We start from the raw sequence: 14433 nt of genomic DNA, 5'->3' as shown, positions 1-14433 counted from the left end.
TCCCCCTGTCCCCGCGTGTAAACTACCCGCGGCTTCCCCCTGTCCCCGCGTGTAAACTACCCGCGGCTTCCCCCTGTCCCCGCGTGTAAACTACCCGCGGCTTCCCCCTGTCCCCGCGTGTAAACTACCCGCGGCTTCCCCCTGTCCCCGCGTGTAAACTACCCGCGGCTTCCCCCTGTCCCCGCGTGTAAACTACCCGCGGCTTCCCCCTGTCCCCGCGTGTAAACTACCCGCGGCTTCCCCCTGTCCCCGCGTGTAAACTACCCGCGGCTTCCCCCTGTCCCCGCGTGTAAACTACCCGCGGCTTCCCCCTGTCCCCGCGTGTAAACTACCCGCGGCTTCCCCCTGTCCCCGCGTGTAAACTACCCGCGGCTTCCCCCTGTCCCCGCGTGTAAACTACCCGCGGCTTCCCCCTGTCCCCGCGTGTAAACTACCCGCGGCTTCCCCCTGTCCCCGCGTGTAAACTACCCGCGGCTTCCCTCTGTCCCCGCGTCGGCTGAGGGCAGAGACATGGACGCCAGAGTTACGGGTCAGAGGCAAGAATCTGGGCCACAGAAACCTGCAGGATTTGGATTAGTCGGTGACTTCCTCGTCCCGAGTCCTTTCTGATGTTTTTATTCAAACGACGTCTATACAGAATGGAAAATGTACAGATTTATTTACACATTAACCCCTCAATGATCGCTGCTGACGCTTGATCGGTAGTCTTTTGCCCCTACTCCAGTAGCAGTGAAGCGGGTACCCCCCCTCTGGTAGGAGCAGGCGGAGGTCACCTGTGAGGTCATCATCATGGAGGATCCTGCAGCTACAGGCTCTTCACCTTCTTCCGCTGCGTGCACCACAGCAGGATGGAGAGGGTGAGCGTGACCGAGGCCAGGATCCCGAAGAACAGGAGCGTGGGGAAGGAGCCCTGCAAAACCGCAAGATCATGTCATGTGACCAAACACCAGTGTGTGCGCCGCCGGCACTGAGCCCCCCTCTGACACTGGTTACCGCCAGCACTGAGCCCCCCTCTGACACTGGTTACCGCCAGCACTGAGCCCCCCTCTGACACTGGTTACCGCCAGCACTGAGCCCCCCTCTGACACTGGTTACCGCCAGCACTGAGCCCCCCTCTGACACTGGTTACCGCCGGCACTGAGCCCCCCTCTGACACTGGTTACCGCCAGCACTGAGCCCCCCCCATTATTACCTCAATGACACTGGTTACCGCCAGCACTGAGCCCCCCTCTGACACTGGTTACCGCCGGCACTGAGCCCCCCCCCCTCTGACACTGGTTACCGCCAGCACTGAGCCCCCCCCCTCTGACACTGGTTACCGCCAGCACTGAGCCCCCCCCCTCTGACACTGGTTACCGCCAGCACTGAGCCCCCCTCTGACACTGGTTACCGCCAGCACTGAGCCCCCCCCTCTGACACTGGTTACCGCCAGCACTGAGCCCCCCCCTCTGACACTGGTTACCGCCAGCACTGAGCCCCCCCCCTCTGACACTGGTTACCGCCAGCACTGAGCCCCCCTCTGACACTGGTTACCGCCAGCACTGAGCCCCCCCCCCCCCCCTCTGACACTGGTTACCGCCAGCACTGAGCCCCCCCCCCTCTGACACTGGTTACCGCCAGCACTGAGCCCCCCCTCTGACACTGGTTACCGCCAGCACTGAGCCCCCCCTGACACTGGTTACCGCCGGCACTGAGCCCCCCCCCTCTGACATTGGTTACCGCCAGCACTGAGCCCCCCCCCTCTGACACTGGTTACCGCCAGCACTGATCCCCCCCCCCTCTGACACTGGTTACCGCCAGCACTGAGCCCCCCTCTGACACTGGTTACCGCCAGCACTGAGCCCCCCCCCTCTGACATTGGTTACCGCCAGCACTGAGCCCCCCCCCCCCCCCTCTGACACTGGTTACCGCCAGCACTGAGCCCCCCCCCCTCTGACACTGGTTACCGCCAGCACTGAGCCCCCCCCCCCGACACTGGTTACCGCCAGCACTGAGCCCCCCTCTGACACTGGTTACCGCCAGCACTGAGCCCCCCCCCCCCCGACACTGGTTACCGCCAGCACTGAGCCCCCCTCTGACATTGGTTACCGCCAGCACTGAGCCCCCCCCCCCCCGACACTGGTTACCGCCAGCACTGATCCCCCCCCCTCTGACATTGGTTACCGCCAGCACTGAGCCCCCCCCCCTCTGACACTGGTTACCGCCAGCACTGAGCCCCCCTCTGACACTGGTTACCGCCAGCACTGAGCCCCCCCCCCCCGACACTGGTTACCGCCAGCACTGAGCCCCCCCCCCCTCTGACATTGGTTACCGCCAGCACTGAGCCCCCCCCCCCTCTGACACTGGTTACCGCCAGCACTGAGCCCCCCCTCTGACACTGGTTACCGCCAGCACTGAGCCCCCCCTCTGACACTGGTTACCGCCAGCACTGAGCCCCCCTCTGACACTGGTTACCGCCAGCACTGAGCCCCCCCCCCTCTGACATTGGTTACCGCCAGCACTGAGCCCCCCCCCTCTGACACTGGTTACCGCCAGCACTGAGCCCCCCTCTGACACTGGTTACCGCCAGCACTGAGCCCCCCTCTGACACTGGTTACCGCCAGCACTGAGCCCCCCTCTGACGCTGGTTACCGCCAGCACTGAGCCCCCCTCTGACACTGGTTACCGCCAGCACTGAGCCCCCCCCCCCCCCCCCCCCCTGACACTGGTTACCGCCAGCACTGAGCCCCCCCCCTCTGACATTGGTTACCGCCAGCACTGAGCCCCCCCTCTGACACTGGTTACCGCCAGCACTGAGCCCCCCCTCTGACACTGGTTACCGCCAGCACTGAGCCCCCCTCTGACATTGGTTACCGCCAGCACTGAGCCCCCCCCTCTGACACTGGTTACCGCCAGCACTGAGCCCCCCCTCTGACACTGGTTACCGCCAGCACTGAGCCCCCCCTCTGACACTGGTTACCGCCAGCACTGAGCCCCCTCTGACACTGGTTACCGCCAGCACTGAGCCCCCCTCTGACACTGGTTACCGCCAGCACTGAGCCCCCCCCTCTGACACTGGTTACCGCCAGCACTGAGCCGCCCCCTCTGACACTGGTTACCGCCAGCACTGAGCCCCCCTCTGACATTGGTTACCGCCAGCACTGAGCCCCCCCCTCTGACACTGGTTACCGCCAGCACTGAGCCCCCCTCTGACACTGGTTACCGCCAGCACTGAGCCCCCCTCTGACACTGGTTACCGCCAGCACTGAGCCCCCCCCCCCCCCCCCGACACTGGTTACCGCCAGCACTGAGCCCCCCCCCCTCTGACATTGGTTACCGCCAGCACTGAGCCCCCACCCCCCCCCCGACACTGGTTACCGCCAGCACTGAGCCCCCCCCCCTCTGACATTGGTTACCGCCAGCACTGAGCCCCCCCCCCTCTGACACTGGTTACCCCCAGCACTGAGCCCCCCTCTGACACTGGTTACCCCCAGCACTGAGCCCCCCTCTGACACTGGTTACCCCCAGCACTGAGCCCCCCTCTGACACTGGTTACCGCCAGCACTGAGCCCCCCTCTGACACTGGTTACCGCCAGCACTGAGCCCCCCTCTGACACTGGTTACCGCCAGCACTGAGCCCCCCTCTGACACTGGTTACCGCCAGCACTGAGCCCCCCTCTGACACTGGTTACCGCCAGCACTGAGCCCCCCATTATTACCTCTCTCAGACACTTGTATCCGCTGAATCCCGGCACACACAGACACTGCGTATACCCCGGGCCGGCAGGGGCGCACAGAGAGTTCTCCGGACACAGCGGAGCTGCCAACGAGACAAAGTCACCACATGTGTCAATGTGACCCCATATAAGAGCAGGAGGAGCGTGGCCCACACCTCTGCGCTGCACTCACCCACGTCTGTGGTGTTGCACCCGTCCCTCTGATCCTGGCAGATCCGGACGTCGGCGCTGATGTTCACTCTGGTCCACGCCCCGTCGCCCCCAGGACAGCTGATATTGGGGGGCAGGGCACTAACAAAACAGAAGGGGTTAATATTTTGCAGATAAATTTAAAGGGGGGGGGGGCAGTCACATGACGACTCACATGTACTCCAGACCCGTAAGACCCTGGAACGTCTTATTACACAGGTCCTGCAGAGGATTCTGGGAGAGGTCTCTGGGGGGGAACACAGGGGTCACAGGTCACATACATCGGCATCACTCCTAGGGTTAACCCTTTACTGCTGGTTTCCTGGAGACTCACCAGTTACACCATGGGTACTAATGGGAGGAGCACTTACATGGCAGCCAGAGCGGCGGTCAGATTGATGGTGGGGTCCAGGTGGGACAGCGAGCAGTTATGGAGGTCAAGCCTGAAGAAGGAGACGTCACAGATATGTAATTTATATAAAGAACCCCCCCCCCCAAGTGTAACACCCCCTCCCATATGTAACACCCCCGGTGATGAAGTCCTTCCCCGTGACGTCGGTGTTTACCCGGTGATGGTGTCGGCCCCGGTCACACAGCAGCGGGACACTATCCGGGCCCCGGGGGTGGCCGCACATCGTCTCCCCAGTTCAGTCACGTTTGTCATCTCTCCAGGACATGAGGTGCAAACGAGCTGTGAAGACACAAGGGTTAATCAGTGACTGCCCCAGAGCACAGTCATATCTGGAGATGTCACCCGACCAGTAACCACTGGTTCGACCAGTGCTGAACCAGGAGGCTGGTGCCGACAAGAGACCTAGAAGATGGGGCCGACAATCCTAGTGCCTCCGGGGCCTGGACTATATTCTGGGGGGATAGCAGTATTCTGATCACCATGAGACCCGGCGGCTGTGACCCCGGTATTATATCCTTCAGCTGGTGCCGTACTGTACTCCTCCGCACACTTCTACTCCAACATAAACTGCTACTCCTCCTCCACCGTACGCTGCTACTCCTCCTCCACCGTACACTGCTACTCCTCCTCCGCCACCGAACACTGCTACTCCTCCTCCACCGTACACTGCTACTCCTCCTCCACCGTACACTGCTACTCCTCCTCCACCGTACACTGCTACTCCAACGTACACTGCTCCTCCTCCTTCTCCGCTGTACACTGCTACTCCTCCTCCGCCACCGTACACTGCTACTCCTCCTCTGCCACCGTACACTGCTACTCCTCCTCTGCCACCGTACACTGCTACTCCTCCTCTGCCACCGAACACTGCTACTCCTCCTCTGCCACCGAACACTGCTACTCCTCCTCTGCCACCGAACACTGCTACTCCTCCTCCACCGTACACTGCTACTCCTCCTCCACCGTACACTGCTACTCCAACGTACACTGCTCCTCCTCCTTCTCCGCTGTACACTGCTACTCCTCCTCCGCCACCGTACACTGCTACTCCTCCTCTGCCACCGTACACTGCTACTCCTCCTCTGCCACCGAACACTGCTACTCCTCCTCTGCCACCGAACACTGCTACTCCTCCTCCGCCACCGAACACTGCTACTCCTCCTCCGCCGAACACTGCTACTCCTCCTCCACCGTACACTGCTACTCCAACGTACACTGCTCCTCCTCCTTCTCCGCTGTACACTGCTACTCCTCCTCCGCCACCGTACACTGCTACTCCTCCTCTGCCACCGTACACTGCTACTCCTCCTCCGCCATACACTGCTACTCCTCCTCCGCCATACACTGCTACTCCAACGTACACTGCTCCTCCTCCTTCTCCGCTGTACACTGCTACTCCTCCTCCGCCACCGTACACTGCTACTCCTCCTCTGCCACCGTACACTGCTACTCCTCCTCTGCCACCGTACACTGCTACTCCTCCTCTGCCACCGTACACTGCTACTCCTCCTCTGCCACCGTACACTGCTACTCCTCCTCCGCCGAACACTGCTACTCCTCCTCTGCCACCGTACACTGCTACTCCTCCTCCGCCGAACACTGCTACTCCTCCTCTGCCACCGAACACTGCTACTCCTCCTCTGCCACCGTACACTGCTACTCCTCCTCTGCCACCGTACACTGCTACTCCTCCTCCGCCGAACACTGCTACTCCTCCTCTGCCACCGAACACTGCTACTCCTCCTCTGCCACCGTACACTGCTACTCCTCCTCCGCCGAACACTGCTACTCCAATGTACACTGCTACTCCTCCTCCACCGAACACTGCTACTCCTCCTCCACCGTACACTGCTACTCCTCCTCTGCCACCGTACACTGCTACTCCTCCTCTGCCACCGTACACTGCTACTCCTCCTCCGCCGAACACTGCTACTCCAATGTACACTGCTACTCCTCCTCCACCGAACACTGCTACTCCTCCTCCGCCGAACACTGCTACTCCTCCTCTGCCACCGAACACTGCTACTCCTCCTCTGCCACCGTACACTGCTACTCCTCCTCCGCCGAACACTGCTACTCCAATGTACACTGCTACTCCTCCTCCACCGAACACTGCTACTCCTCCTCCACCGTACACTGCTACTCCTCCTCTGCCACCGTACACTGCTACTCCTCCTCTGCCACCGAACACTGCTACTCCTCCTCTGCCACCGTACACTGCTACTCCTCCTCCGCCGAACACTGCTACTCCAATGTACACTGCTACTCCTCCTCCACCGAACACTGCTACTCCTCCTCTGCCACCGAACACTGCTACTCCTCCTCTGCCACCGTACACTGCTACTCCTCCTCCGCCACCGAACACTGCTACTCCTCCTCTGCCACCGAACACTGCTACTCCTCCTCTGCCACCGAACACTGCTACTCCTCCTCTGCCACCGTACACTGCTACTCCTCCTCTGCCACCGTACACTGCTACTCCTCCTCTGCCACCGTACACTGCTACTCCTCCTCTGCCACCGAACACTGCTACTCCTCCTCTGCCACCGAACACTGCTACTCCTCCTCTGCCACCGTACACTGCTACTCCTCCTCTGCCACCGTACACTGCTACTCCTCCTCTGCCACCGTACACTGCTACTCCTCCTCTGCCACCGTACACTGCTACTCCTCCTCTGCCACCGAACACTGCTACTCCTCCTCTGCCACCGAACACTGCTACTCCTCCTCTGCCACCGTACACTGCTACTCCTCCTCTGCCACCGAACACTGCTACTCCTCCTCTGCCACCGTACACTGCTACTCCTCCTCTGCCACCGTACACTGCTACTCCTCCTCCGCCGAACACTGCTACTCCAATGTACACTGCTGCTACTCTAACGTACACTGCTACTCCTCCTCCGCCGCTGTACACTGCTACTCCTCCTCCGCCACCGTACACTGCTACTCCTCCTCCTCCGCTGTACACTGCTACTCCTCCTCCTCCGCTGTACACTGCTACTCCTCCTCCTCCGCTGTACACTGCTACTCCTCCTCCGCCGCTGTACACTGCTACTACTCCTCCGCCGCTGTACACTGCTACTCCTCCTCCTCTGTACACTACTGCTACTCCTCCTCCGCTGTACACTGCTACTCCTCCTCCGCCGCTGTACACTGCTACTCCTCCTCCGCTGTACACTGCTACTCCTCCTCCGCCGCTATACACTGCTACTCCAACGTACACTACTACTCCTCCTCCTTCGCTGTACACTGCTACTCCTCCTCCGCCGCTGTACACTGCTACTCCTCCTCCGCCGCTGTACACTGCTACTCCTCCGCCGCTGTACACTGCTACTCCTCCTCCTCCGCTGTACACTGCTACTCCTCCTCCTCCGCTGTACACTGCTACTCCTCCTCCACCGTACACTGCTACTCCTCCTCCACCGTACACTGCTACTCCTCCTCCTCCACCGTACACTGCTACTCCTCCTCCTCCGCTGTACACTGCTACTCCTCCTCCACCGTACACTGCTACTCCTCCTCCACCATACACTACTCCTCCTCCTCCACCGTACACTGCTACTCCTCCTCCGCCGCTGTACACTGCTACTCCTCCTCCGCCATACACTGCTACTCCTCCTCCACCGTACACTGCTACTCCTCCTCCGCCGCTGTACACTGCTACTCCTCCTCCGCCATACACTGCTACTCCACCGTACACTGCTACTCCTCCTCCACCGTACACTGCTACTCCTCCTCCACCGTACACTGCTACTCCTCCTCCACCGTACACTGCTACTCCTCCGCCACCATACACTACTCCTCCTCCTCCACCGTACACTGCTACTCCTCCTCTGTACACTGCTACTCCTCCTCCGCCATACACTGCTACTCCTCCTCCACCGTACACTGCTACTCCTCCTCCACCATACACTGCTACTCCTCCTCTGTACACTGCTACTCCTCCTCCGCCATACACTGCTACTCCTCCTCCACCGTACACTGCTACTCCTCCTCCACCGTACACTGCTACTCCTCCTCCACCGTACACTGCTACTCCTCCTCTACCGTACACTGCTACTCCTCCTCCTCCGCTGTACACTGCTACTCCTCCTCCGCTGTACACTGCTACTCCTCCTCCTCCTCCGCTGTACACTGCTACTCCTCCTCCGCCGCTGTACACTGCTACTCCTCCTCCGCCACCGTACACTGCTACTCCTCCTCCTCCGCTGTACACTGCTACTCCTCCTCCTCCGCTGTACACTGCTACTCCTCCTCCTCCGCTGTACACTGCTACTCCTCCTCCTCCGCTGTACACTGCTACTCCTCCTCCGCCGCTGTACACTGCTACTACTCCTCCGCCGCTGTACACTGCTACTCCTCCTCCTCTGTACACTACTGCTACTCCTCCTCCGCTGTACACTGCTACTCCTCCTCCGCCGCTGTACACTGCTACTCCTCCTCCGCTGTACACTGCTACTCCTCCTCCGCCGCTATACACTGCTACTCCAACGTACACTACTACTCCTCCTCCTTCGCTGTACACTGCTACTCCTCCTCCGCCGCTGTACACTGCTACTCCTCCTCCGCCGCTGTACACTGCTACTCCTCCTCCTCCGCTGTACACTGCTACTCCTCCTCCTCCGCTGTACACTGCTACTCCTCCTCCACCGTACACTGCTACTCCTCCTCCACCGTACACTGCTACTCCTCCTCCTCCACCGTACACTGCTACTCCTCCTCCTCCGCTGTACACTGCTACTCCTCCTCCACCGTACACTGCTACTCCTCCTCCACCATACACTACTCCTCCTCCTCCACCGTACACTGCTACTCCTCCTCCGCCGCTGTACACTGCTACTCCTCCTCCGCCATACACTGCTACTCCTCCTCCACCGTACACTGCTACTCCTCCTCCGCCGCTGTACACTGCTACTCCTCCTCCGCCATACACTGCTACTCCACCGTACACTGCTACTCCTCCTCCACCGTACACTGCTACTCCTCCTCCACCGTACACTGCTACTCCTCCTCCACCGTACACTGCTACTCCTCCGCCACCATACACTACTCCTCCTCCTCCACCGTACACTGCTACTCCTCCTCTGTACACTGCTACTCCTCCTCCGCCATACACTGCTACTCCTCCTCCACCGTACACTGCTACTCCTCCTCCACCATACACTGCTACTCCTCCTCTGTACACTGCTACTCCTCCTCCGCCATACACTGCTACTCCTCCTCCACCGTACACTGCTACTCCTCCTCCACCGTACACTGCTACTCCTCCTCCTCCGCTGTACACTGCTACTCCTCCTCCTCCGCTGTACACTGCTACTCCTCCTCCTCCTCCGCTGCACACTGCTACTCCTCCTCCTCCGCTGTACACTGCTACTCCTCCTCCTCCGCTGTACACTGCTACTCCTCCTCCTCCGCTGTACACTGCTACTCCTCCTCCGCCGCTGTACACTGCTACTCCTCCTCCGCTGTACACTGCTACTCCTCCTCCGCCGCTATACACTGCTACTCCAACGTACACTACTACTCCTCCTCCACCGCTGTACACTGCTACTCCTCCTCCACCGCTGTACACTGCTACTCCTCCTCCACCGCTGTACACTGCTACTCCTCCTCCACCGCTGTACACTGCTACTCCTCCTCCGCTGTACACTGCTACTCCTCCTCCTCCGCTGTACACTGCTACTCCTCCTCCTCCGCTGTACACTGCTACTCCTCCTCCTCCGCTGTACACTGCTACTCCTCCTCCTCCGCTGTACACTGCTACTCCTCCTCCGCCATACACTGCTACTCCTCCTCCGCTGTACACTGCTACTCCTCCTCCGCCGCTGTACACTGCTACTCCTCCTCCTCTGTACACTACTGCTATTCCTCCTCCGCTGTACACTGCTACTCCTCCTCCGCCGCTGTACACTGCTACTCCTCCTCCGCTGTACACTGCTACTCCTCCTCCGCCGCTATACACTGCTACTCCAACGTACACTACTACTCCTCCTCCTTCGCTGTACACTGCTACTCCTCCTCCACCGCTGTACACTGCTACTCCTCCTCCACCGCTGTACACTGCTACTCCTCCTCCACCGCTGTACACTGCTACTCCTCCTCCGCTGTACACTGCTACTCCTCCTCCTCCGCTGTACACTGCTACTCCTCCTCCACCGTACACTGCTACTCCTCCTCCGCCATACACTGCTACTCCTCCTCCGCTGTACACTGCTACTCCTCCTCCTCCACCGTACACTGCTACTCCTCCTCCTCCTCCGCTGTACACTGCTACTCCTCCTCCACCGTACACTACTCCTCCTCCTCCACCGTACACTGCTACTCCTCCTCCGCCGCTGTACACTGCTACTCCACCGTACACTGCTACTCCTCCTCCACCGTACACTGCTACTCCTCCGCCGTACACTACTCCTACTCCTCCTCCTCCGCCGTACACTACTCCTACTCCTCCTCCTCCGCCATACACTACTCCTCCTCCTCCGCCATACACTGCTACTCCACCGTACACTACTCCTCCTCCTCCACCGTACACTGCTACTCCTCCGCCGTACACTACTCCTCCTCCTCCGCCATACACTACTACTCCTCCTCCACCCTACACTGCTACTCCTCCTCCGCCGTACACTGCTACTCCTCCGCCGCCGTACACTGCTACTCCTCCGCACATGGTTCCTCCAGATTTATTGCCCTCCATTAGGACACTTTTACGCGGCCCATGCAGGGCCACAACAAGGTGTGTATATGGGGGGTCTGCTCTGGGGTTGGTATATACAGACCAGACCTCCTATATACAACCCCCCTGTATATACAGACCCCAGACCGCACCTCCTCCATATACAGACCCTATATATATATATATAGACAGTCCGGGTGTTGGGGGGGCTCTGCTGCAGCCGGCGCCTATTACACACCCGGCCAGATTTAACCCTCTACATCCCACAGCCCCCAGGCAGGTAGCGGGGCTCCCGTGTGACGTCACCTGCTCCTCGGCCAGAGCTCCGCTCATCAGGAAGAGCAGACACACAAGCCGTCCAGCCGCCATCTTACCCGACCGCGGTCATGTGACACCAGGTATCTATCACGTGACCGTGGTTCTCTGGCGGTAACGCGCCCTCTGCCGGCAGCCTCGCCGCTCACAGGTGTACGGCTCCACGCAGAGCCGACGTCACGGGGTCACGTGATAACCAGAGTAAACTGTGACCTCGCCACAGACCTCACAGAGCAAATACCCGGGAGGTGTTACCATGGGACGGAGAGCGGCCACTCATCGAAAACAATGGGGGGAGGAGGTTTAAATGCATTCTTACTGCAGCATTTTACCCAAACCTGTATGTATGTGTATACACAGCTTAGATACAGCATGAGATACGGCCTCTAGCCAGGATGCAGGATGAGATACGGCCTCTAGCCTGGATATAGCATGAGATACGGCCTCTAGCCTGGATATAGCATGAGATACGGCCTCTAGCCTGGATATAGCATGAGATACGGCCTCTAGCCTAGATACAGGATGAGATACGGCCTCTAGCCTGGATACAAGATGAGATACGGCCTCTAGCCTAGATACAGGATGAGATACGGCCTCTAGCCTGGATACAAGATGAGATACGTCCTCTAGCCTGGATACAGGATGAGATACGGCCTCTAGCCTGGATACAGGATGAGATACGGCCTCTAGCCTGGATACAAGATGAGATACGTCCTCTAGCCTGGATACAGGATGAGATACAGTCTCTAGCCTGGATACAAGATGAGATACGGCCTCTAGCCTGGATACAAGATGAGATACAGCCTCTAGCCTAGATATAAGATGAGATACGGCCTCTAGCCTGGATACAAGATGAGATACGGCCTCTAACCTGGATACAGGATGAGATACGGCCTCTAGCCTGGATACAGGATGAGATACGGCCTGTAGCCTTGATACAAGATGAGATACGGCCTCTAGCCTGGATACAGGATGAGATATGGCCTCTAGCCTGGATACAGGATGAGATACGGCCTCTAGCCTGGATACAAGATGAGATACGGCCTCTAGCCAGGATACAAGATGAGATACGGCCTCTGGTTTGGATACAGGATGAGATACGGCCTCTACCCAGGATACAGGATGAGATACGGCCTCTAGCCTGGATACAGGATGAGATACAGTCTCTAGCCTGGATACAAGATGAGATACGGCCTCTAGCCTGGATACAAGATGAGATACGGCCTCTAGCCTAGATATAAGATGAGATACGGCCTCTAGCCTGGATACAAGATGAGATACGGCCTCTAACCTGGATACAGGATGAGATACGGCCTCTAGCCTGGATACAGGATGAGATACGGCCTGTAGCCTTGATACAAGATGAGATACAGCCTCTAGCCTGGATACAGGATGAGATATGGCCTCTAGCCTGGATACAGGATGAGATACGGCCTCTAGCCTGGATACAAGATGAGATACGGCCTCTAGCCAGGATACAAGATGAGATACGGCCTCTGGTTTGGATACAGGATGAGATACGGCCTCTACCCAGGATACAGGATGAGATACGGCCTCTAGCCTGGATACAGGATGAGATACGGCCTCTAGCCTGGATACAAGATGAGATACGGCCTCTAGACTGGATACAGGATGAGATACGGCCTCTAGCCTGGATACAAGATGAGATACGGCCTCTAGCCTAGATACAAGATGAGATACGGCCTCTAGCCTGGATACAAGATGAGATACGGCCTCTAGCCTGGATACAAGATGAGATACGGCCTCTAGCCTGGATACAAGATGAGATACGGCCTCTAGCCTAGATATAACATGAGATACGGCCTCTAGCCTTCATAAAAGATGAGATACGGCCTCTAGCCTAGATACAAGATGAGATACAGCCTCTAGCCTGGATACAGGATGAGATACGGCCTCTATCCCGGATACAAGATGAGATACGGCCTCTAGCCTAGATACAGGATGAGATACGGCCTCTAGCCAGGATACACGATGAGATACGGCCTCTAGCCTGGATACAAGATGAGATACGGCCTCTAGCCTAGATACAAGATGAGATGCGGCCTCTAGCCTGGATACAGGATGAGATATGGCCTCTAGCCTGGATACAAGATGAGATACGTCCTCTAGCCTGGATACAGGATGAGATACGGCCTCTAGCCTGGATACAGGATGAGATACGGCCTCTAGCCTAGATACAGGATGAGATACGGCCTCTAGCCTGGATACAGGATGAGATACGGCCTCTAGCCAGGATACAGGATGAGATACGGCCTCTAGCCTGGATACAAGATGAGATACGGCCTCTAGCCTAGATACAAGATGAGATACAGCCTCTAGCCTGGATACAGGATGAGATACGGCCTCTAGCCTGGATACAAGATGAGATACGGCCTCTAGCCTAGATACCTGATGAGATACGGCCTCTATCCCGGATACAAGATGAGATACGGCCTCTAGCCTAGATACAGGATGAGATACGGCCTCTAGCCAGGATACAGGATGAGATACGGCCTCTAGCCTGGATACAAGATGAGGTACGGCCTCTAGCCAGGATACAGCATGAGATACGGCCTCTAGCCTGGATACATGATGAGATACGGCCTCTAGCCAGGATACAGCATGAGATACAGCCTCTAGCCTGGATACATGATGAGATACGGCCTCTAGCCAGGATACAGGATGAGATACGGCCTCTAGCCAGGATACAGGATGAGATACGACCTCTAGCCTGAATATAAGATTAGATACGGCCTCTAGCCTGGTAACAAGATGAGATACGACCTCTAGCCTGGATACAAGATGAGATACGGCCTCTAGCCTGGATACAAGATGAGATACGGCCTCTAGCCTAGATATAACATGAGATACGGCCTCTAGCCTGGATACAAGATGAGATACGGTCTCTAGGCAGGATACAGGATGAGATACGGCCTCTAGCCAGGATACAGGATGAGATACAGCCTCTAGCCTAGATATAACATGAGATACGGCCTCTAGCCTGGATATAAGATGAGATACAGCCTCTAGCCTAGATATAGGATGAGATACGTCCTCTAGCCTAGATATAAGATGAGATACGGCCTCTAGCCTGGATATAAGATGAGATACGGCCTTTAGCCTGGATA

The 14433-nt window shown here is 58.2% G+C and overlaps 1 protein-coding gene across 1 annotated transcript; it reads right to left on the bottom strand.

Moving 5' to 3' along the window:
- Positions 1 to 599: 599 nt before the first annotated feature.
- On the bottom strand, positions 600 to 11410 carry ATRAID (all-trans retinoic acid induced differentiation factor). The gene is made up of 7 exons (XM_040426917.1): positions 11297 to 11410; positions 4472 to 4596; positions 4277 to 4348; positions 4081 to 4152; positions 3889 to 4007; positions 3699 to 3799; positions 600 to 910 (listed from the first exon to the last, which is right to left on the bottom strand). Exons 1-7 carry the CDS (start codon positions 11357 to 11359, stop codon positions 806 to 808), a joined length of 657 nt encoding a protein of 218 aa, XP_040282851.1. The 5' UTR covers positions 11360 to 11410; the 3' UTR covers positions 600 to 805.
- Between the last annotated feature and the right edge of the window lie 3023 nt (positions 11411 to 14433).

The sequence above is a fragment of the Bufo bufo genome, chromosome 4, assembly GCF_905171765.1.
Source record: "Bufo bufo chromosome 4, aBufBuf1.1, whole genome shotgun sequence".
In the NCBI taxonomy this organism is placed as follows: Eukaryota; Metazoa; Chordata; class Amphibia; order Anura; family Bufonidae; genus Bufo; species Bufo bufo.
This window is presented reverse-complemented; position numbering and strand designations above follow the sequence as displayed.